General features: G+C 41.5%; 3 protein-coding genes across 3 annotated transcripts; 2 read left to right on the forward strand and 1 right to left on the reverse strand.

Moving 5' to 3' along the window:
• Window positions 1-2,088: 2,088 nt before the first annotated feature.
• On the forward strand, window positions 2,089-4,668 carry cldn35 (claudin 35). The gene has a single exon (XM_085262601.1). It carries the CDS (start codon window positions 3,346-3,348, stop codon window positions 4,033-4,035), a length of 690 nt encoding a protein of 229 aa, XP_085118727.1. The 5' UTR covers window positions 2,089-3,345; the 3' UTR covers window positions 4,036-4,668.
• A 5,892-nt stretch (window positions 4,669-10,560) lies between these two features.
• airim (AFG2 interacting ribosome maturation factor) lies at window positions 10,561-13,011 on the reverse strand. The gene is made up of 4 exons (XM_085262830.1): window positions 12,549-13,011; window positions 12,107-12,286; window positions 11,912-12,030; window positions 10,561-11,165 (listed from the first exon to the last, which is right to left on the reverse strand). Exons 1-4 carry the CDS (start codon window positions 12,815-12,817, stop codon window positions 11,125-11,127), a joined length of 609 nt encoding a protein of 202 aa, XP_085118956.1. The 5' UTR covers window positions 12,818-13,011; the 3' UTR covers window positions 10,561-11,124.
• Window positions 13,012-13,033: 22 nt separating this feature from the next.
• Window positions 13,034-16,770, forward strand: cdca8 (cell division cycle associated 8). The gene is made up of 11 exons (XM_085262829.1): window positions 13,034-13,177; window positions 13,512-13,601; window positions 14,125-14,253; window positions 14,452-14,492; window positions 14,609-14,684; window positions 14,772-14,839; window positions 14,954-15,036; window positions 15,174-15,272; window positions 15,913-16,042; window positions 16,418-16,504; window positions 16,645-16,770. The coding sequence occupies exons 2-11, from the start codon at window positions 13,514-13,516 to the stop codon at window positions 16,678-16,680; spliced, it is 837 nt and encodes a 278-aa protein (XP_085118955.1). The 5' UTR covers window positions 13,034-13,177; window positions 13,512-13,513; the 3' UTR covers window positions 16,681-16,770.
• Window positions 16,771-22,749: the final 5,979 nt, after the last annotated feature.

Here is a 22,749-nt window from a genome sequence, read left to right on the forward strand (position 1 = left end):
AAAGTTGGCTGAAGGGGAAAAAGTATGAGGGAGACAAAGAGCATGGCCACAGACTTGAGAGGACTGTCAGGAAAAGTTGACTCAAGAACATCACAAGGAGTGAACGGAGGCTGGTGTCAGTGTATATAGACGTCTTCATAACAGGCGGTATAGCTGTTGCTTTACTACTGCTGTCAAACCACCCTGAACCAGAGACTTTAGAAGTGGACTACTGCTCTGTGGTCCTCTTTTCAGATAAAAGTACGTTTTGAACTACATTTGGAAATCAAGTCCTTTTCAAATAATAATGGATTGCATTTATATAGCGCTTTTCAAGACCCTCAAAGTGCTTTACAGTTCCACTATTCATTCACTCTCACATTCACACACTGGTGGAGGCAAGCTACAGTTGTAGCCACAGCTGCCCTGGGGCAGACTGACAGAAGCAAGGCTGCCATATCGCACCATGGGCTTCTCTGGCCAACACCAGAAGGCAGTAGGTGAAGTGTCTTGCCCAAGGACACAACAACCAAGACTGTCCGAGCCGGGGCTCAAACTGACAACCTTCCGATTACAAGACAAACTGCCAACTCTTGAGCCACGATCGCCCACGCTTTTCTGGAGGAAAAGTGGAGAGTGTGGTCTGTGTATCAAGTGCTGGTGGGTTTTGATGGTTGATTGGTCCACTGTGTTTTATCAAAAAGTCAATGCAGTTGTCTACCAGGAGATTTTATAGCACTTTATGCTTCCACCTGTTGTCAAGCTTTATGGGAATGCTGATTTCCTTTTCCAGCAGGACCTAGCACTGCCCACAGTGACAACTATTATAAATCTCAAGTTATGGCAGCTATCAAATCAACCTTCAACAACACCTTAGCAGGCTTAAAAGGCATGCAATGAATAAAGACTATATCAGTGTTTCCCTTTTTGAAGAAAATTGTTGAAAGAATTAAACTTTTTCATGATATTCAGATTTTTTTTTTAAGATGCATTACTATATACTGAAAAAACAACAACACAACATTTACTAAGAAGGAACTGGTCAAATAACCAGGTGGCTGCCTGTTATATTTGTGCACCTCAGGTAAAGAGGTCAGCAGTCAGCAAATGCAACCTGTAACGCAAGCAATCAACCTGGGATAGTGAATTGGTTGCTTATAAAGTCCCAAGCTAGGACTTGAAGCATTCCACCATTAAACCATATTTTCAAAATTTAAGCTCTAAAGTATTTGTCTTTCCCATGTGTATTTAAGATTTAAGTTTAGAGTAATTTCACTGCCGCCTGCTCCCTTAAAGGAAAACTCAAACACACACATCTGTCTGTTTATCTGTTCACTGTGACTCGCCATTAGCGGTATGTGCCACCTTCCTCTGCCCCCCCCTTGTGTATCATCTGTCTCCGCTGCATTTCCTGTGTCCCGGCTGGTTGTCATGACCACTGTTACCAAGGCGAGCGGAGGCTACAGAAGAAAGGAAACCTGAACCACAGATCTTGATGCCACGATATTTAATTCATCAGCACAACACACCACTAAGGCCAAATGCAGAGGGAATAAGGATTCTTTCTTGGGTGGAAAATATGTTGAAATGAAAACAAAGACCTGCTGTCAGATCCTTCTGTTACACTGCCCCCAGCTATTTATGTGCCAAACAATTCACCATAATAACTGCAGTTGGTATTTCAGCTTGTTAATGTTTCAGTAGTCTGTGTCTAACTGAAAAACATGAAAGTGTTTAGTAAGAAATTGCAGTTAAGTGAATTTGAAAATAAACCCCAAACAAATTGTGATCTCTTATTTATTTATTTATTTATTTATTTATTTTTTGTGTAGCCTCACAACATTTTATCCACAGTCAAAAAATAAAACCATGAAAAGCTGCTTTGCCCTTTTGCTGCAGACAAAAAGAGGCAAGTGAAAGCTATTTTTGTGTTGTCTTCTTTAAAATTCACGTAATTACGTGTGGTATGGAGCAATAGAGTTTGTAATCCCCATTGTAGGAGCCCACTCCATGTTGTCTTTGTGTTAGCTGATCCACCTACAGACACCGCTCCATCCTGAGTTTGCCCATGCCTCCCTCCCTTTTGTTGTCTCACCCTCTTTCGCCCTCTCCCTCCCACTCGCCTGTTTTATTGTGTTTTTTTTTTTTTTTTTGTGGGGTTCAGTGGTGCTTTCCACAGGTTGGATATCAGAGGGGATGAAGGTAAGGGGGAGGGATCTTATGCTCTACTTACCCAGAAGTCTGACTTTGCAGGCCTGATTTCTTATTTATACCCTTGTTAGATCTGGACTGACCCATCTGGGCTGCACTGCTACTAAAGGAAGTGGCTGAGGGAGGGTGAAGCTGTGCAGCAGCTGAAGCCTGAAGTGGCCTCATCAAGGCTTGGACCCCAGCGCCATATATTGTCAGCTAAGAGACACTTCAGCTGGCAACAGCAGCGGTGTCTGAAGATAAATTCTGCAGGTTGTTTTCTACAGGAAAGCTGTTCTTTCAGAGGACGAAGACTACAAAAACCCGTTGCTTTGAGGCTTAATGTGGATTTGGGATTCTTTGGAGGAAAAAGGAGGCTGGAGTACCCTCTTTAGGTTGATCACGGTTCATATTTTGTCCATCCTTCTGGAAGCATAAGGAGTAGAAACTGGCTTTCGATGACCAGGAGGTAAAAAGCTACGCTGTTTTATTCTGTGTAATTGAGAGTCACTATATTCAACCTCCTGTGAAAGGATACACTCATAGCATCATCAGTAGCCTCAGATCCAGGTATCAGGTTATATCAGTCTGATCCATCTAGGTAAGGCTACACCAAAACCAAGAGTGACACTGAAGTAAACAGCAGCTCAGGAGTCCTGAGTTCAAGGAAAAAAGAAGCACTTCCACTGAAAAGAAAAGAAAAACTCCTGGCAGAGATCTCTCTTCCACCGGTCCTGCATTATAAAGCCTGATTGATCCCACATCTGCAGGCTGCCACAGGTGGCTGCACAGGTATTGGCTACTCAATAATGCACCGACTCAAACTTGAAAAGGAGGAGAAAGTGCGCGAGCCTCTGATCCCCTGAAAAGCTGGGTGTCTGTTGAGGGAAAGCAAGCGATTACTTCTGGATAACGCAGCGCACTGAGACGCGTGGAAGTGGAAACTGTGAGCAGATGTTGAGAAGGAAAAGAAAAAGAGAAGAACATGACTTTGACAAAGTGACATTAGGGCAAAGACCATAAGACGCTTGGCCAAACAACAAAAGGAAAAGAGAAGAACACTTAAATAAAAAACAACTTGGAAGACTGATAATAAGGAAAAGATCTTGTCAAAGAAGCTAAAGACAGAGAACAAATTAAACATTAAGAAATAGCTTCACATCCAGTTTTTTCATCATGGTGAACACCGGGATGCAGCTGATCAGCTTCACCTGTGCGGTGACCGGCTGGATCATGGCGATCGCTGTCACAGCCTTGCCTCAGTGGAAGGTCTCAGCCTTCATAGGCAGCAACATCCTGACCTCAGAGATCAAGTGGGAAGGGATCTGGATGAACTGCATCTACCAGACCACGGGTCACATGCAGTGTAAGACTTATGACTCCATGCTGGCTTTGCCTCCCGACATCCAGGCAGCCCGTGCTCTTATGTGTCTGGCCATCTTCATGGGCTGGCTCTCCTGCACCGTGTCCTGCTGCGGCATGAAGTGCACCACTTGTGCCGGGGACGATCGCCAGGCCAAGGCGGGTATAGCGCTCTCAGGTGGAGTTCTCTTCATTTTGACAGGCCTGTGCGTATTAATTCCAGTTTCCTGGACTGCCAATACAGTCATCCAGGATTTCTACAACCCCAACGTGCCTGTGATGTACAAAAGAGAGCTGGGCCAGGCTATTTATTTGGGCTGGGCGGCTGCGGTTATTCTCATGATCAGCGGAGCTGTGTTGAGCAGCACCTGCCCGCTCATGGAGAGGGGAGGCAGGTACCGGAGGGGCTACATAGGGCGGAGTTTTGCAAATTCACCTGCTACAGCACCAGATTTCCCAAAGCCTATCACTTCTAATAATTTACCACTGAAGGAGTATGTGTAGGAAAGGAAGAAGGACAGAAGAGCTGATACTCTTAAAAATGGTACAAAGATCATGAATTTTAAGGTATAAATTCAAACATATATTTATGAATACGTATTTTGTATATCTCTTTGTCATGTTTGTCTTCAGTACGTTGAGATTTGATGTTTTCTGTTCTCTGAGTCATAGCAGTGCCTGAAGAAAGCCTTTAGTCTTTGCTGTAACAGTATGACTTGATGATGGCTTTAATGATGGCTTGTGTTTTGAAGATTGCAGTGATTACTTAAGTCAGAAAATTGTGAAATTAAAAAAAAAAAATCTGGCAAAGTGTGCTTAAAGTATTTTGAAGTAGTTGCTTTTCTTTGTGTGTGCTGGACTTTTGTTCTATTTAGGGTCACTCTGTCGACATGCATATGACAAACCCAAAAAAAGTACAGACATTCTGTATTTAAGTAGAAGTACACCTACTAGTGTTGAAAAAAAAAAAACTCCTGTAAAAGTTGAAGCACCAATTAAACTTCTAAAAGTGAAAAAGTACCAGCTCTGAAATGTATTTAAAGTAAAAAGGTAAAAAAAGCTCCTTGAGGAATATTTCTACCAGCTATTCTTATGCAAAGCTGACTGAGCCTTAAATAACACAGTCTACCTCCGTTTTGTTTTGCAGCATGTTTCACAATACGAAAAACACACAATGCCGCATGTACAGACCCAATATCTGATTTAAAAACACGAGGACTTACATGCAAGCTTTACATTTCCAGTGTAGCAGACCCCACTGAGCATTCCTTACCTTTAACTCTAACCTCTTTTCTTCCTCTCGTGTCGTCTTTCTTACCTTTATCCATCTCTGAGCGAAATTAGCTTTCTTTCTTTTCTCTCCATCAAATACAGTAGCTGGACCTTTAGCTAGCAACACACTGTGCCACAAACTGGAGACACAAACGGTTGAGTGAGCTGAGCTGAGCTGAGCTGATAGAAACTCTTAATTTAAAATTACCTGCTTGTTTTCTGTAGGGCTAGCTAGATGATGAAATACTGTGAAATAATAACTCCCGTCAGATCCGTTAATCCAAATTCAAAAATATATGTTTAAAAATGTAGTGAGTAAAAGTAAAAAGTTGTAAGAAAAGTACAGATGCCTCAAAGTTCTACTTAAGTACAGTAATGAAGTAAAAGAAAGTATCATGTTTTTGCTCAGCTTTAAATTAGACTACGTTTTAAGTTTCTAGGAGAATACTTTTTAATATGTGTAAGTTGTTAAGCCGTACCTCACTAAAACCACTAAATTAAGTGTTATATACTCATGGAAATGTACATGTATTAATTTGGTGATGCAGAAAATACATACCTGTACATTTTTTTCTTTTCTTTTTCTTTTTTCTTTTTTTCCTTTTTCTTTCTTTTCTTCTCTTTTTTTTCTCTCTTTCTGTGTATGTCTTAGTAATACATTTAAACTGATACTGAAGTAGGCGAAATCCTAATAAGAACAACACATATACTTGATTATAAATCCCTAAAACAGTCTTGTTAAAAAGGTTTGATAAATGATACACTTCTCCCATTTTAACTTAGCAGTACACAAGCTATGTTCTACAATAAATAAAGCTTTCTGTGAACTTGTAACACCCTATTTATTAAGTTACAAAAAAATGTCTACTGAGTTAACAAAGTATCAACTTTGTAACCTAATAACATCAAAATGAATTATACTACTCAGAGATCAGAGGTCTAGGGAGGTTTGCTGTCCCTTTTAAGGTAATGTTTCACCTGAAGCTAGGTTTGGGGCATATTGTCCATCTCTGAGCTTTCTCTCTGATGTACTCATTCCTAATCCTGTCAGTCTTTGTCACTCTCAGTGCAAATTTATTATCTTTAACAGAGCAGCCATTGGTTCCACCTCCTCCCTTTTCATCAGCACTGTTACCCATGTACTTTGCCTGCTCTCACTACCATTTTCTAAACATTTTTTTCACTCTGTTCTTTACATACACTGTATAAAAGATGGCCATAGTCTCTGGGTCTGAAAACTGAAGCCAAAGCGGGGTGGCCTGCAGGAGGCGACTCCTGTGGTTGCCAAAAGACGTCTGGTTTTATAATTTATTTTGCTTTCTGACCTCAGTAATTATGCTCCAGATGACTTTACTGGTTTAGTCATGAGTTTCATGTCAAATAACATGAAGTTATTTTAGTAAATTTTGGTCATCTTTCCAAACAAAAAGGAGGATTATCCAGGGTTCGCTCACTCTAACACCCATCATCATTAAGATTTTAAACAGACTTCATCACAGGACCTAACTTATATATGTGTAACAATACGATGGTTTCACTGATCCTATGCTGTCTGCGCTTTTTTACTTCTCTCTTTTTTTTCTTTTTTTTTTTTGCCTGTCCCGTTTGGCTCTTTTGCCATCAGAATTGTTGTCTAAAGGCAAAGAAAGATGCCCAACGGATTTACTTTACCAAATTGACCATCCCAGCCTTGCCATAATGGTCCATTTGATTCACCTTTTATTGTTTATTTTATTTTCACTTACTGAACACGGGACAGACTTCACTGGGGGAAAGAAGGGGAGAAAGAAAGAGGGAAAGAGAAACAGCTGAGAAGAGGGACGGGGGAGAAGGGCAAAAGACAAAAACCAACAGAATGAGCAGAAAAAAAAAAGAAAAAAATGCATATATCAATCACCTGGATCACCTGCTGAGAAAGAAAAAAGAAAACAAGCAGAAGAGAACAAGAGTAATAGAATAAACAGCATCACAATGATATATGGGAATATGACAGTAAATACTAAATATTAAACATTATTGTGCAGCACATAAGATCAACAGAACACAGTGTGCTTTGAGGTAGGAGCCAAAAAGGGTGTAGTTTGTGGGTGTGATCACCCGTGTGTACACCTGTGAGCATGGACGCGCTTGTTTTTTTAAAAGGTTCCTTCATGTAATGATCTGCTAGAGGGTGTGGGGGGGCCACAGCCCCGTCCTCCAGGGCATGAAGCAGGTATGGAGGAGATCAAAACTCCAGACATCCAGAGGCCCCCAGAACACAAGAGACCAAGGAAGACCAACAGAGGGGCAGCTGCGCCACTGTCCCAGAAAGAGCTGAGGAGAGTCCCAGATGAGGGCTCACTCAGCAGCCGCGGAGCAGAAGCCAGGGGGAGTTGCAGTGACGCGCCCGTGAGCTCCGCCGGCAGCCAGCCGTGCCTGAGTGACCGAGCCCCAGGCCGAGAGGCCGGGGGCACCCCACCTCTGAAGTGGCCCGAGCGAGCCCCAGGCTCCAGGCCCCGATAAGCGGCCGCCAAGGAGTGAGCCGGTGTGTACCTGGACGCCCATCCCCGGACACAAAGAACCACCAACGCACCGACACCTGAGGGAGTCCGCCACTGGCAGGGGAAGTGGTGGTAGGGGGAGATAGGCCTCCAAACCTTGGAGGGCCTGAGATGTCCCCAGAGAGGTGGCGCCTGACACCCAACCTGACATATAGACACAGAAATACAGGCACACACATTTACAAACATCCATTCCCACCCTCATGCTCTCATATGCACTTACTCCACACTCAACCAACGTGGAGACAGACATAAAGTAGCCTCCTCTGCACCCTGGTGACATACCCCTACTCCAAGGTCCTGCATGTGTGGGTGGTTGTGGTGGAGCGGGAAGAGGGAGGCAGCTGGAGATGGGGAGGGAAGGAAGGGAGGGGCAAGTGACCCCTCCCTGGGGCCAGCTCCCCCGCTGACCCCAGTAGGCACCCCCATACTCCGCGACCCGCCAGGGAAAGGGGGCCCAGGCCCAGTGCAGCAGCGCCTCCCGGCCCCACAGAGCCCGGGACAGTCCACCCAACCCCACCACAGAGAAAACTGCACCCACCCCACCATCCACTCATCTTCCAGACTACATAAGACAATAAACACCCAGGCTGAGATCTTCCTCCACCTCTCCTGTATCTCCCCCTCCTGCAGAGAGAGCTCCCGAGGAGAGGAAAGCTCCTGCAAGATGTGACAATCTCCCCCACCAGTTGAAGAGCCCCCCAGGTGGCTCGATGCACCGGCGGCACCCTGCTCCAGGGGTGGGCCCCCATGCACCCACCCGCCCACAACCCCGGCAACACACCAACCAGGACCCAAGCCCCCGAGGCCCGGCCCGGGCCCCAGCCCAGAGACGGAGCGCCCCCAGAACCTCACGCCCATCCCGGACCCACCCAGGGGCAGCCAGGCTACCAGGTCAGTAACCCACGTCCGTCAGCACAGACCCTCCCCTAGCCCCGCTGCACGCAGCCGCGAGGAAACAGTCACCTGAGAGCCAACAGAGCCCCTAACCGGACATGACCGCTACCCCGGGTTGAGCCCCCCAAGGAAGATGCCTCCGGGGAACCCCCCGACGCCCTAAGCCTGTCCCTACCCCCACACCAATCACAACAGTGAAGGCGGGACCAAACTATGACCCCCCCACCCCCACTAGGTGATGGAGCTGATCAAAGGAGCCCAGAGCAATTGATCTGATGTGGTGGCAGAGGCTGTATCAAGACTAATGTAATCTAATAGATAATTTCTATATTGGTTAGAATTAAGATTATTTTTATTTTTCCAGTTCATGAGGACTGTTTTCTTGGCTATGCATAGGGCAGTGATGATCATATGGGCGATATTCTTTTCTGAAGTGACATTATCTAAGCTGCCCAACAAACACACTAAGGGGGAAGTTGGAATGTTACATTTCAGACACTTCGATAAGTCTTCACATATCTCGCGCCAAAACTTCTGAACTGGTGGACAGAACCAAAGAGCGTGGATATAATTGTCCGGTGAATTGGTTTGGCAGTGTGAGCAGTTGTTGGTAGACGTAAAGCCCATCTTGAACATCCGATGACCTGTATAGTGCACTCTATGTAATATTTTGTATTGAATTAATTGAAGACTGGGATTTCTAATTAGATGAAAGGTTTTTAAGCAAATCTGAGACCAGAAGTTTAGGTCTAAGTTAACTGATAAATCCGCTTCCCATTTTGCAATAGGAAGTGATATTGATTCATCTGTTTTAGAAAGCATTCTGTATATTTTGGATAGTAATTTGGGGGTTTTAAGAGTAAGAAATTGAAACACACTTGGTGGGGTTTGTAGTTCAACTTGACCTGGTTTAAATTTCTTTTTTACTATGGATTTAATTTGTTGATATTCTAAAAATCTTTTCTTGTTGATCCCATATTGTGTAACTAGTCCGTCAAATGAAATAAATTCTGTTCCTTCTAGTATATGTTCAAAATATTTGATTCCTTTACCACTCCAATCTGAAAAGTTTATCATATTATTGTTTTGTAATGTCAGGGTTGTTCCAGATAGGTGTACGTTTGCATGGGATTAATGAAGACGCCGTCAATTTTAGAAACTCCCACCATGCTGTCAGAGAAGAGCTGATGTTGATGCTTTTAAAGCATTCATGTCGTTGGATGTTTGAGCTGATAAATGGTAGGTCTGAGATCTCTAGATTATTGCAAAGTGCTTGTTCTACATATAGCCAAGGTTAATCTAAGAGGGTATGTTTTAGCCATCCTGAGATAAACTGAAGCCTGTTGGCTAAGAAGTAGTGCTGAAAGGTAGGCAGTTCTAGTCCTCCTTTATCCTTGGTCTTTTGTAGTGTTTTTAAGCTTATACGTGGGGGTTTATTTTTCCAAAGGAATTTGGACATACATGAATCTAGAGATCTGAACCAATCTTGTGGCGGTTTAGTTGGGATCATTGAGAATAAATAATTTATTTTTGGTAAAACCATCATTTTTATAGCGGCAACCCTTCCCATGAGTGATATGGGTAGACATTTCCATCTAGCCAGATCATCTTCTACCTTCTTTAAAAGTGGGATATGGTTTAATTTAGTTAGATTTGACCCCACGGGATGAGATCTTGCGTGGAGCCCCAGATCGAGGGAGATTATCAGTGGTCTTGTATGTCTTCCATTTTCTGATGATTGCTCCCACAGTTGATTTTTTCACACCAAGCTGCTTGCCTATTGTAGATTCACTCTTCCCAGTCTGGTGCGGGTCTACAATACTTTTCCTGGTGTCCTTCGACAGCTCTTTGGTCTTGGCCATGGCGGAGTTTGGAGTCTGACTGTTTGAGGCTGTGGACAGGTGTCTTTTATACAGATGATGAGTTCAAACAGGTGCCATTCATACAGGTAACGAGTGGGGGACAGAAAAGCTTCTTACAGAAGACATTACAGGTCTGTGAGAGCCAGAGATTTTCCTTGTTTGTGGTGACCAAATACTTATTTTCCACCCTAATTTACGAATAAATTCTTTACAAATCCTACCATGTGAATTCATGGATTTTTTTTCACATTCTGTCTCTCACAGTTGAAGTGTACCTCTGGTGCAAATTACTGACCTCTGTCATCATTTTAAGTGGGGGAACTTGCACAATCGGTGGCTGACTAAATACTTTTTTGCCCCACTGTACATTTTGTTATACTTGATATTATTCTGCTCTTGAGTCTCTTTTACACTGCTAGTTTTGTAGCTAATAAAACAGCACACACACACACCAAGAATTTCTGTTCAATCAATACATTTAATTTCACTTGTGCTCAAAATTCTCATACGTACTGGATTAAACATTTCAATCCATCCAAACTGAATTCAAGATAAATCAATATTTTACATTGGCCCCATTATTTGTAAATACTTATTTGTAGTTTTTAGGCCACCCTGGTTTCCCTTCAAAATAGATCTAGAAGCAGTTTAAGTCCACTCATCCATTTTTAATTGCTGATCCTATCTGGGCTTAACAGTTCATCAGGGAAGACAGAACTATTTATACTTTCACATCCAGGCATCCAATTTACATACAAGTTTGTGTTTTTGGACTGTGGGAAGAAGCCAATGGAACCCCTGCAGGCTCAGGAATAACATGCAAGCTCCACACAAAAACCAACAGTTAACCAGGAGGTTTGAACCAGGAGCTTTCACTGCACCATTGTCCTCCAAGCGACGTTTGTGTGCATCAGTTCAAGTCAATGTGGAGTTAGATTCAGTCATTCTTGTGGATCTCTTTCTTCTCATTGTCTTCATTAAAATGCAGTTATATTCACGATTAGGTAAGTCCTTAACAATCTTCACTGCGACTCCACAAAGAAAGACACTTTGCAAAGTGTATCTGAAAAGAAAAGAGAGAAAGATAATTCGTTTAATAAATAACAGTCACTTCTAGATCCATCAGAGCACTGGTCTCTGGCCAATGTGTACTCAATTATTAAAAGTGAAATTATATCAAGTTAAATTTTGCTACTTGAGCTGAATTTTAAAAGTGTTATGAATACTGGCCATAAAGGTAGGTCCCTTTATGATTGATTATACGTGACAGAAAAAGAATATTTAAAGACGCCCTGTAGTGTAACAGGAAAAAAGTTTAAGTTTAAAGCCGTGATATAATATTTCCCGAATTATGTTTTTACAGTTGTTTTCTAATCTATTGTTTTCAAATCTTTACATGACTTTAGATATATGCTAGACGACAGTCTGTCAGTACTTGTGTTGTTCTGGATTTAAGTACATTTATAAACATCTTCAGCTTCTTTCTATGTTGAAAGAACTAGTCCATTATACAGCATTAATTACAGATGTGAACTGAATGGTATAGTGAAGTACAGGTCATATAATCTAAGGAGCTTAGAAAGAAAAGTTAAGTTGCTTGAAGACGTTTCACCTCTCATCCGAGAAGCTTCTTCAGTTCTAAGGGTCAAATGGTGGAGAGTCCCAGATTTAAACCCAGTGGGAGTATCCCCCCAAAGAGGGACAAAGCAACTTAAAGAAGTCCAGACGCTTTTCTTTCCAAGCTACTTAGACTACAATGAAGTGGATAACTGAGAACCTTCACAGACATACTAGTCATATACATTTTACCTGTGATGTGGTCCTCAGCACTGGGAGACTCCAATGAGTTCCACCTTTGGGGAGCAGATTCCAGAAGAGAGAGGTCATCTGCTCTCAGTGTTTGAAGCAGAGTTTTCCTCCTCAGGAATCTGAACACAAGAGTTGAGGGGAAAAAAATACCAGTATATAACATAAACATCCAAAACTGAAGAGAGAAAAGGATACTGTTGCCGATAGTGACGCTCAGCATCCTGAAGCCACTCGAGCATGTCAGCAACCGACGGGGTGGTGGTTGATCCCTCAGTTACTGCAAGCAGATCTAAACTGTGTGCGTTCTGCTCGTACAGATGAAGGATTGAAGCAACCTGGTTACTGATAGCATCCCTCGCAGACTGGAGGGAAGACCTGAAAGAAAGAGGAAAGGAAAGAAGGGAGGGTGAGATAAAAATTATAGTATAATATATACTTTAAGCATACTCTGAGCAGCTTCTGCAAACTGGTACTAATAAGGTTCTTCTCCAAAGATCCATTTACTTACTAAAAAAATAAACTGATCTTTATTACTAAAAAGGATGTAGCTGTACTCCTGTCCGATCAAACATACATAGTTGGATGTGAATACCAATAACGCAGCATCCTCATCAGATATAATAGCCGATTTACTCACATCTTCTCGTTGAGTTTTCCCAGCACTATATCCGTTGCTTCAAGGAGCTTAAAGCGGAGTCTCTCCTCCAGGTCAGGAAAACCTCTGAGCGGTGTGTTGGAGATCTGCACGTTGGACAGTGCTCTCGACTGCTCCGCCAAATTCCCGAGAGACACCATCAGAGGGCTGCACTCGGCTAAAACACTCTTCCATACTTTTTGGTTGCTTTCAAGTGTCGCGAAGCTTTTCCTCAGAGCCTGATGAAGCGTAGCTACCGCAAGCGTGGACATTTCAGCAAACGATTTCAGTACTTAGGTGTTCAAAGGGAAAAACACGAAATACATTAAGTCAGCTTTATGTCTTATTTTCCATGAAGGCGACTTTATGAAAAATGACTTTTAAATGATTCTTCCCGCAGCTACAGAACATCACATTTCTACCATGTTGCCTGAACCACTTCCGTTCTCTTGATGTAAACACTGACGTTTGGCGCTACGATAGGCTGAAAACAAAGTTGTTGCGACGCATGGCACATGCGCGTCCTAATTGGCTGATCTGGTGTGTTGGCCCCTCCCCGCGCGAAGATTTGAAAACGGCTTTGTGAAGGAAGGAAGGCGAGTCTCGAGGACGAACAGGAAAAACACATTTAGGTAATGATATATACTTTAAAAAATTTATGTAAATACATCTCGGGACAGTTATTTAAAAGACCATAACACATATTGGTAAATGTAAACACAGCTGTCGAAAATAAGGTCAGAAAATAAGCGTTAACTCAGCTAAAGCTACTTGCTAACGTTAGCTTCACCAACAGTTAGTCGCATGTAGGCTGATTTTTTGTTTTTGCATTCTTTTGTTCCCGATTAAGGCCACAATGTTAACATTTCATGGTGTCTATGGGGTGTTAATATACCACACTATACTGCACTACACTGTACTGTACTAGGGTATATTGTAATTACTAATATACTCCGTGTCCGTCAGAAATGGCTCCCAGGAAAAGGACCACCAAACGCAAGAATAACCCCAAGACGGCAAAACTGGAAGCTTTTATGGAGGATTTTGACAGCGAGGGTGATTATTATTACTATTTTTTTAACTCACCATAGAAATGCTACAGAAATACTCCCTGTTCTTTTTTCGGTTGCTCACTTTAGGAGTCGCCACAGGAGAACATTTTCTTCCAGCTCACTATATCCTTAGCATCCTCCTCTGTCTTACCAACCCTCGGAGCGTCCTCCTTCACTGCATCCATGAACCTTTTCTACTTTTCCTCCAGCTTTGGAGCTCAATATTCAACATAATTTGTCCAGTATTTCCACTGTCCCCCCTTTGCACATGTTTATGACATCTGAGCCCTGCCTCTCTAACTTTGTCTCCAAACCACTCAACTTCAACCATCCTTCACATGTACTAATTTCTAATCTGTCCTTTCTGGTCACTACCAATGGAAATCTTGCCTTCACTCTTGCTGCTAACCTACTGCTACAAATCACCACTGATGCTAACATCCATCCACCCCACCCTGACACTGTATAACTTAAGCTGAAGTGACAATGTATAACTGAAGCGGAACTCAACATTTGTGTTTCTGCAGTGAAGACTAGAGTTGGACAGGTGAAAGAGAAGATAAACCAGCTGTTGAAAGATGTTGACAACAGCTACAACATGGCAATAATTAAGCTCCCCAAGGCTGTCAGACAAATGAACTGGTTGGAGCATTGGAGTAAGTATACATAGATTATTGACTAACAAATCCCAAATCTATAAAGAAGAAATGCTCTTGAGCCACAGAGACTTTTACAGCATTCTGCTTCCTATTTTTAAAAAAGCTAATGGTACATTTTCAAAAATCTGTGCATTTGATCTTGGATGAATTTCATTTTTAAACAGCATTAAATAAAGAATATTTACATCTCTGCAGAGTCTGAGAAACCACAAACACCAGAACTCGATAATGCAAAGGTCAGTTGATTAGCCTTCTCAAATTATACTTAATATACGTTAAGTATATATAAGTTTCATGCTTGTGCAAGGATGCTCTGTTCTGCATAAACACTCAGTTATATTTGCTTTTATAGAGAAAAGAGGAAGCTGCACTCGTGGAAAGTGTTGTGGCTAAGGATCATACATCTCTTCTAAAAACAATTGAGAAAAGTGAGTTAAAAGTAGTTTATACATTTCCCTTGAAACAAGAAAACCATTTCCCTTTAGCCAATGCAATTTGTTTTGTCCAATCCACAGCATTAAAGATGAAAGGTGGGGCTACATTGAGCTCTGAGGATGAAAACGTCCCAAGCACAACAAAAAAGGTAATGACTGCTTTTCATACAGTCATACATGAGAGCAACTACATACAGCTGTTGTTATGCAGGATCCTCTGTTTGCTTCTTTTGTGGTGTTTTAAATGCTTGTTTATAATTTAGGGGAGAACTACCAGAAAGCCCCCGACTAAAACAAAGAGGGCAAAGGCACTGTCGATCAGCAAGCAGAGCTCCACCATCAGACGGTAAGCTCTTTTACTTTTTGTATTGTTCTTTTTCTTTCTTTCTTTTCTTCTTCTTTCCTCCCGTGCTAAAAACTTTTGGAAGCAAGTTTGGTGGCTAACAAATGTGATGCTAACACATTGTCATTGTTTGGATTCAGATCAAACAGGAACCCCCTGATTACTCCTGCCAGAAGCTTGCTGGATTCTTCTGTGATGATGGGACCCACTCCTCTTATTACCCCCCGCTTTGACCCAAGGTACACCTTAGAATTATACTGTGTCACTCTAAAGATGGTGTTTGTGTCAATGGCAATTAGTGTTCTAGTTGATTGAGAGGGGAGAAAACGTATTTATAAAACAGTTAAAAAAAGGATTCAAAATTGAGCACAGATGAAGACGGGTCAGATTTATATTGTGCATAAGATACTAGACTCACATACTGGTCAGGTTAGTTTGCTGTGTGTGGATAACATTAGCAGTGCACCAGTCGTCCTCACAGGTTGACATCTACACCTGTGCTGAATGTGGTTATTCAGTGCAGCTCACTGAAGACTTCTGCATTGTTATGTCTTTATATTCAGTGATTTATTACTGAGACATAGTACTGAGATATTTTTACTAGCACAAATTCATTTACAGTTCATGCTGAATAGATAGTGATTCTGTGAAAACATGGGCAAACAGACAAACAAATGCTCAAAGTATTGTATTAAAGCTCAGGCTTCTCGTTAAAGCAAAATCTCTGCTCTCATAGAGCTGTAAGTGGATCTAGTGTCTTTGAGTGTTAGAAAGTGTGTGGGGACTGGAGACTTGCTGTAATCTGGCAGCCCCTGCTATTTACTCTGTAATGTTGACATTTCCTACAAAGAAGGCTTCATATTACTCACTACACCTCAGGCTTCCCAAGACCCCCGCAGTGAGAGTTCCCCGCCACAAGGAGAGGGTCTATAGCATTTCAGTCAACGGCTCTCCCATTGCAGCAGGAAATGAGGATATTGTCATCAATGTTCCCGTTGGGAATGGAGAGGTGAGTGCACATTTAGTCAGGCTCAGAGCTTCAGGTACTATTGATCAGTCAGTTGTTTAAGAAATGATTTTAACAAGGCAGCAGAGGAAACGATATTTACTGAAGAAATTTAGATGTCTATTTTCAGGAAGATAAAACATTGAATACTTTGTTATATATGATTTATTGAAAATGAGCTTAAAGATGCATTAAATCGGCCTTCAAGTCTTCTGCTTTCATGTTGATTTTATACTGTGTTTATGTTGATGACTGTTTAGTTACATTTGATGACTTCATGGCTTTTGAGTAATTAATTGTCTAACAAAACTCTTGATTAGAAGGCTAATTCTCAAAAACGAAATCACTAACACAAGTGTCCTTAACATATTGATCCAGAGCATTCACCTGCTGGCCAGTCAGATGGACTCAGTAGATCTGTCACTGCTGGACGAAACCGCCATGAGGAGCATTCGGCAGCTGCAGGTAAAAATTCCAGCAGGACAGCGTTACTTGCAGTTTCATCAGCTTTTCATCACTGTTTTGTTGCAGCTTTAGCCAAATTTTGATGTGAAATATTTGCATATGCTTTGATTCTCATCATTTCTTTTTATTTTTCCCAACAGAATCGACTCACAACATTGTGTGGGACATCAGAGTGACCAAACAGTCTGCCACGGACGTGTACTATACTTTTTTTTTTTTTTAAAAACAAGTTTTATCTCTATTATAAAGCTTTCATCATTCTACAATGTGGCATGTTTTTTTTCTTCTTCTTTTTTTTGCCTTTATACAGTTTATACTTACACTGTATCCTAAAGTATTAGTTAAAGGTTAATATTTGTTGCGCTGGACACTGTTTTCTTGAGATCCTTCACATTCACTGGAATTAATCTAGGAGTTAAACTGTTCATTTCATTGTATTTACATTCTCCTAAATTATCTCTTTACTTAAAAAAATTTAATTTTATGTAGTTTCAGATGCTTTTTTGTTGCAGGGGAAATTGGATAGATTTTAGTGCTATTCCAGTCTTTTATTCCTGGCCAGTCTGGATTTAATGGATCTTAATAGGACTTGCATGATAATATCCAACAGAAACATGCAGTATGTGCTTATCAGATACAACTTTCTCTTTATTCTTTTTTTTTTTTTTTTTTTTTAAATACATTTTCTGATATTATTTGTGTGGTTTGTCATTGCTGCAATAAACCCCCTCCATGTTTCTATCACTAACCTTGTAGTTACATCAATAGTTAAAATGTATACGTCGTGTACATCGTGCACTCTGTCTTCATAACTGTGTGATGTGGCTATTTTCTGGTTTATTGGGGTTTTGTATTCTTAAATATAGCAGATGGCATGTTTGATTTTTATTTTAATTATGCCATAATGTGGAAATTCGTTTTTTCTTTCTTTCAGTGGACAGATTTTTTTTAAGTTGTATCTGTGCATAGTGACCAGTAGGTGGCAGCATTTCACCACAGAAATATTTGTCAGGCACCTGAACAGCCTCTGCTCTTTTTTTTTTTTTTTTATTGTTAAAGGAAAAAAAAGATTTCTGTATCTGATCAAACTTTTTTAACTGCTTGTTATTTACTGGTAGCAAATTTTTATATGTTTGTTGATTTTTATTTTATAATCTGTAAAGTTATAGGTGTCTGTATTCTCTCTTGTATTAGATTACACTGTCAAGCATGATTTATACTGGTGATATTTATTTTACATCTTTGTTTTCCAGTTGTGAGGCTGCAGCGTTGTTTTCAAACCTCACCACAACTTTTTATCTGTAAGCTACCGCACTCTTTTTGCTTATGTAAGAAGTTCCTCTTGCCCTTTCCCGACTTTGTTTACACAAAGGGATATTAGTCAGTCACGTGATTGCTCTTGGCAGGAAGTGAAAGCCTTTCCTGCTCTTGGCACAGGAACCTGCACTCTGACCTTCGGGGACATCATAACGCTGCCAATTAGAAGCTTGTTAAGCTTCGTTAGGCCTGATGAGCTCATTAGGGTTTCCACCTGGGATGGTGAACTGGGTCAGGCCGGGCCTCACCTTGGGCCCAGGTAGACAAGCATAACTCTTTGCTGCTCGTGGTGGATTCTCATGCATCATATGCTACCAAGGCACAGCATGGGAACTTTGTGCCCCCCAACTGAAATCGGGCCGGGTCTCTTCCATCTGTATCCATCTTATGTACTTTATCATCTCCTGTCTCTTGCCGTGCAAACTGTGCTGCAAAGGTAAAACCAAACTCTGCATCAGTGAAAACGACAGATGTTGTGGTCAACGGTGCATGCAGTTCAGCTCCCTCGTTAGCAGTGGGCCAAGGCCTCGCGCACCTGCTCTATATATCATAGAATTTTCCTTGTTTTGCCTCTGAATGGATTGGATCCTTTTTTTATTCTCTAGGTGAGTAGAAAATTGCCATTTTGCATGGATGGCTTGCTTTTCAGTAAGCATGCAGGCTGTGGCGCAGTGACAGGTGCGGTATGGATGGGGCGGATTTTGAGGTCACAGAGCAACACTACTACATAAATCATCCACTGAAATGTTCAGGTTGAGGGATTGGAACCTGAGATAGTGGGAAGGGAAGAGTGAGTGCAAAGATGCTTCAACATAACAAGCAACTCTGCATTAATGCTCAGTCTGTGGAAGTCTAGATTCACCTGCCTTTTACTTCCAAAGAAAGGTACTTAAGAATTTAAAGCAGGCCCATCATATTTATCCTTAGTTTCTGTCATATATACATATATATATTTACTTATACTTTAACAATGGTGGATGCATATACATGTTCAAGCGCATCTTCAAATAATAAAAAGAATCCCTTCTTTCAGGCTATCTGAGGCTGCTTTAGAAGCTTGATTTTGGATGTCTGTATGATGTCAAAGACAGCAGATATTCCCAATCTGGTCACCACAGAGGCCTTTTCAATTAACTCCTCCAGTCAGAAGAAAGTTGGCTGAAGGCAGAGGTGCTAAAACCGATTGTTTTAGACAATAGATTAACTGAAGGCCCAGTAAATGAAGATTATTTTGACCTTTTAATCATCCAAAGCTACTCTGCAGAGCCCATGCACTGAAAATACTCATCTTGAAATGAACAGACCACATCCTGTTAAAGTAACATTTGTGCAAATTTCATATGGAAAATCTTTTTCTTTTTTGAAAGACAAAGCTTCAAATAATTTTAATATTCATAATTATAATTTATATTAAAATTGTAATTTAATTGTAATATTTATAATTTTAATAATTTTTAATATTTTATATTACTGCATAAATAACTGACTGTATACAGAAGATAAAAAAACCCCATCTTTTGTTTTAAGTTGCTTAAATCTGCATTTCCATCTTCTCATTATGGTTCCATTTACAGCAAAAGGAGGAGAAAACACTGGATGCTTTACAGTGAACTACTCTGCGACTGACATACTGTATGAGTGTAGAGGTGGTGGAGGCAGCATCAAAAGTAAAATGAATATTGGCCTTATATGCTATACTGCTAGAAGTATTCACTCACCCATCCAAATCACTGAATTTAGGTGTTTCAATCACTTCCATGGTCACAGGTGCATAAAATCAAGTACAGAAGCATGCTGCTTCTACAAACATTTGTGAAAGAATGGGTTGCTCTCAGGAGCTCACTAAATTCCAGAGTGGTCCTTTTATGAGACACCACCTGTGCAACAAGTCCATTCCTGAAATTTCCTCACTGCTGAATATTCCACAGTCAGCTGCTAGTGGTATTATAATAAAGTGGAAACAATTGGTAATGACAGCAAGTCAACCACAACGTGGTAGGCCACGTAAAAGCGGGGTCAGCAGATGTTGAGGCGCATAGTACACACAGGTCGCTAATTTATATAGCATGGGGTTGTTTTTCAGGAGTTGGCCTCTTAGTTCCAGTGAAAGGAATTCTTAATGCTTCAGCATAACAAGAGACTGGACAATTTGATGTTCCCAACTTTGTGAGAACAGTTTGGGGATGGCTCCTTCTCACCAGTGCACAAAGCAAGGCCCATAAAGACATGGATAAGTGAGTCTGGTGTGGAAGAACTTGACTGATCTGCACAGAGTCCTGACCTCAACCTGATAGAACATCTTTTGGGATGAATTAGAGCTGTGACTGCAAGCCAGGCTTTCATCACTGTCATCATCAGTGTCTGACCTCACAAATATGCTCCTAAAATTTCCATAAACACACTCCTAAACCTCAGGGAAAGCCATCCCAGAGAGTTGAACCTGCTATAGCTGCAAACGGTGGGCTGACATCGCATTAAACCCTATGGACTAAGAATGGGATGCCACTGAAGGCAATGTGAAGGCAGACAAGCAAGTGCTTTTTGCAGTACAGTGTATTTGTTGGGTCCATGGTGTAATGCTGTGTAAATTAGCCAGCTGTTTAATAACACATACACATCGTGCTGGCTTAATGTTCCACAAGATGTTTTTACCTCTCTCTTTGTCCTGTAGTTCCTCTTAAAACCCCATCCCCCACCAATCCAGCATTGAAAGCTTAACCTCACCCACCTAACCTCCCCTTTTCCTTTCTCATTTTGCATTCCCAAAATCCGTTATCGTTAAAATGTGCCTGACACATGGATGTGGCATATTCCTCAACAAAGCTGTTTCCTCCCCAAACCGCTGCAGCCGTTCGTTAATTGAGCCCCCAGACCTGGGGAAACTGCCAAACTCCCCGCCAAGACGAATGAACCTGGCAGAACCATGTTCTCCCAGCAAAATTAATTCTCTGGTGCGTCGAGACCTCCTGTAAATCCCATCCGTCAAGCGCTCTGCTAATCGATTTATTCACATGCCCACACCTCCGTCTGCCGCGGTCTTTTATACTGAGCCAGCCAGGGGTCGAGACTCATCTTTTGTTAAGTTGGTTTGTCAGCACAAACCAGAAAAAGTGTCGCTGAATGCTTTGTTATGTCTGCTTCGGTGATGGAGAGTTACGAGGACACAAGCTGATGGTAAAGGGAAGTGGCAGACGGGAGGAAGAGGTAAATGGGACTTAACAGCCCCCACATGATGCATTCTGGGCATGCGTTCATCTGGTGGCCAGCAGGGTCCTGATGGCATTTTGATGGGCGGCCTCTCCGTCACTCAGGCACCCGCAACGATGGGCAGGGTGGAGAGGAACATCTGCTGCCAAAAAAAAAAGGAAAAAATTCCTGTGGAAAGAAAATAACAGGATACCCTGAGGAGAGGTGGGAAGTTAATGCTGTTTGCTGATTGCACAGAGACAAACTTTTGCTTGAGAAGCCTCTTGATGGCTTTGAAATTCAGATATCTATTTGCACTAAATACAAAAACAAGACCTAAGTATTAAACCCATTCTGCCATTTAGAGATAGAAAACATTTTTACCTGTATAGTTGTCAAGTGCTTTCTCGTGCTAGAGTGTCAGATACTGCTGTTCTGGTATTGCAGAGGTGTGCTTTGGCATGGATTTCCTGGCACACTAGTAGTGGCATTATTGGACAGTGACTGTGCTATTTAACTCATCAGTGCCAGCTCCAACTCTAACCCCAACTCTACGCAATCAGAATATCACATTTTTCCTTCATTGTTTTCTTTTTCATTTTATCAAATGATTTGTTTTTGACCAGGAAAACCACATGTAGTTTTTCATAGGGAATTTAAAAGTAGAATGGGAGGCCGAGCCTTCAGTTTTCAGGCCCTTCGTCTGCGGAATCAGCTCCCAGTTTGCAACTGAGACACGGACACTTTCTCTACTTTAAGATTAGGCTTAAAACTTTCCTTTTTGTTAAATAAATCTTGTGGTTGCAATAGGTCTGGGCTGATAGGGGATTCCCATGATGTACTGAGTGTTTCTCTCTATTAAAAGGGAGCTTTTCCGCCAACTGCTTGCCCAAAGTTGCTCATATGATTGTTGGGTTTTCTTTGCGTTATTGTAGGTCTTTGCCTTAGAATATAAAGTGCCTTGAGGTGACTGCTGCTGTGACTGTTTTCTTCAGTACAAAACAGGGTTCTCACCTGTAACCCGCAGGAGGTTAAAGAGTGGCATTTAAAGATTGTTGGGGTGCCAATAAATTAAACCACAAGTTTGTAAGAGATTGTAATTTGATCAAGCTTTATTTTGCACTTTTCAAGCTTTGTTTTCAGTCACTTTTTAATTTCACATTTCCTAGTTGGTTAGGTTTAGACATAAAACTAGTTAGTAACATTGAGCAAAAGATCATGTATTAGGGTGATAATCATGCTTTTGAAAAATGACACTTAAATGGTGCCAATGGGTTCATTACAAATGTCCATATTTGAAAAGGTGAGAGCGTGACCTGCATCTTTTTTTGTAATAGATCAGTTGGGACAGTCAGCAAAGCCACAGGACAGCTTGTATTTATATGTAAAATGTCAGAAGGGCAGTCGTTGAATCCCTGGCAATGATTTCAAGTATTAGAGCTGAAAACAGATCAAAACAATTGAACCGTGGCCTCTGGAACCATGTGAAATTTCACTTTGAGGTCCTGTAGGAGCGGTTTTCACCATAATTTTATGTCACAGTAGAGCAGCTCTGTAAGCAGTTCAGAATCAGAATCAGAATCGTGTTTATTGGCCAAGTATATGTGCAGACACATACAGGGAATTTGGTTCCGGTAGATGGTGGCTCTCAAGCACAGCAATGTAAATCTCACACACACACACACACACACACACACACACACACACACACACACACACACACACACACACACACACACACA

This window comes from Mchenga conophoros, linkage group LG22, assembly GCF_057382185.1.
Source record: "Mchenga conophoros isolate Kocher_MC1m ecotype Shallow Benthic linkage group LG22, M_conophoros_male_GT1.1, whole genome shotgun sequence".
Classification (NCBI taxonomy): Eukaryota; Metazoa; Chordata; class Actinopteri; order Cichliformes; family Cichlidae; genus Mchenga; species Mchenga conophoros.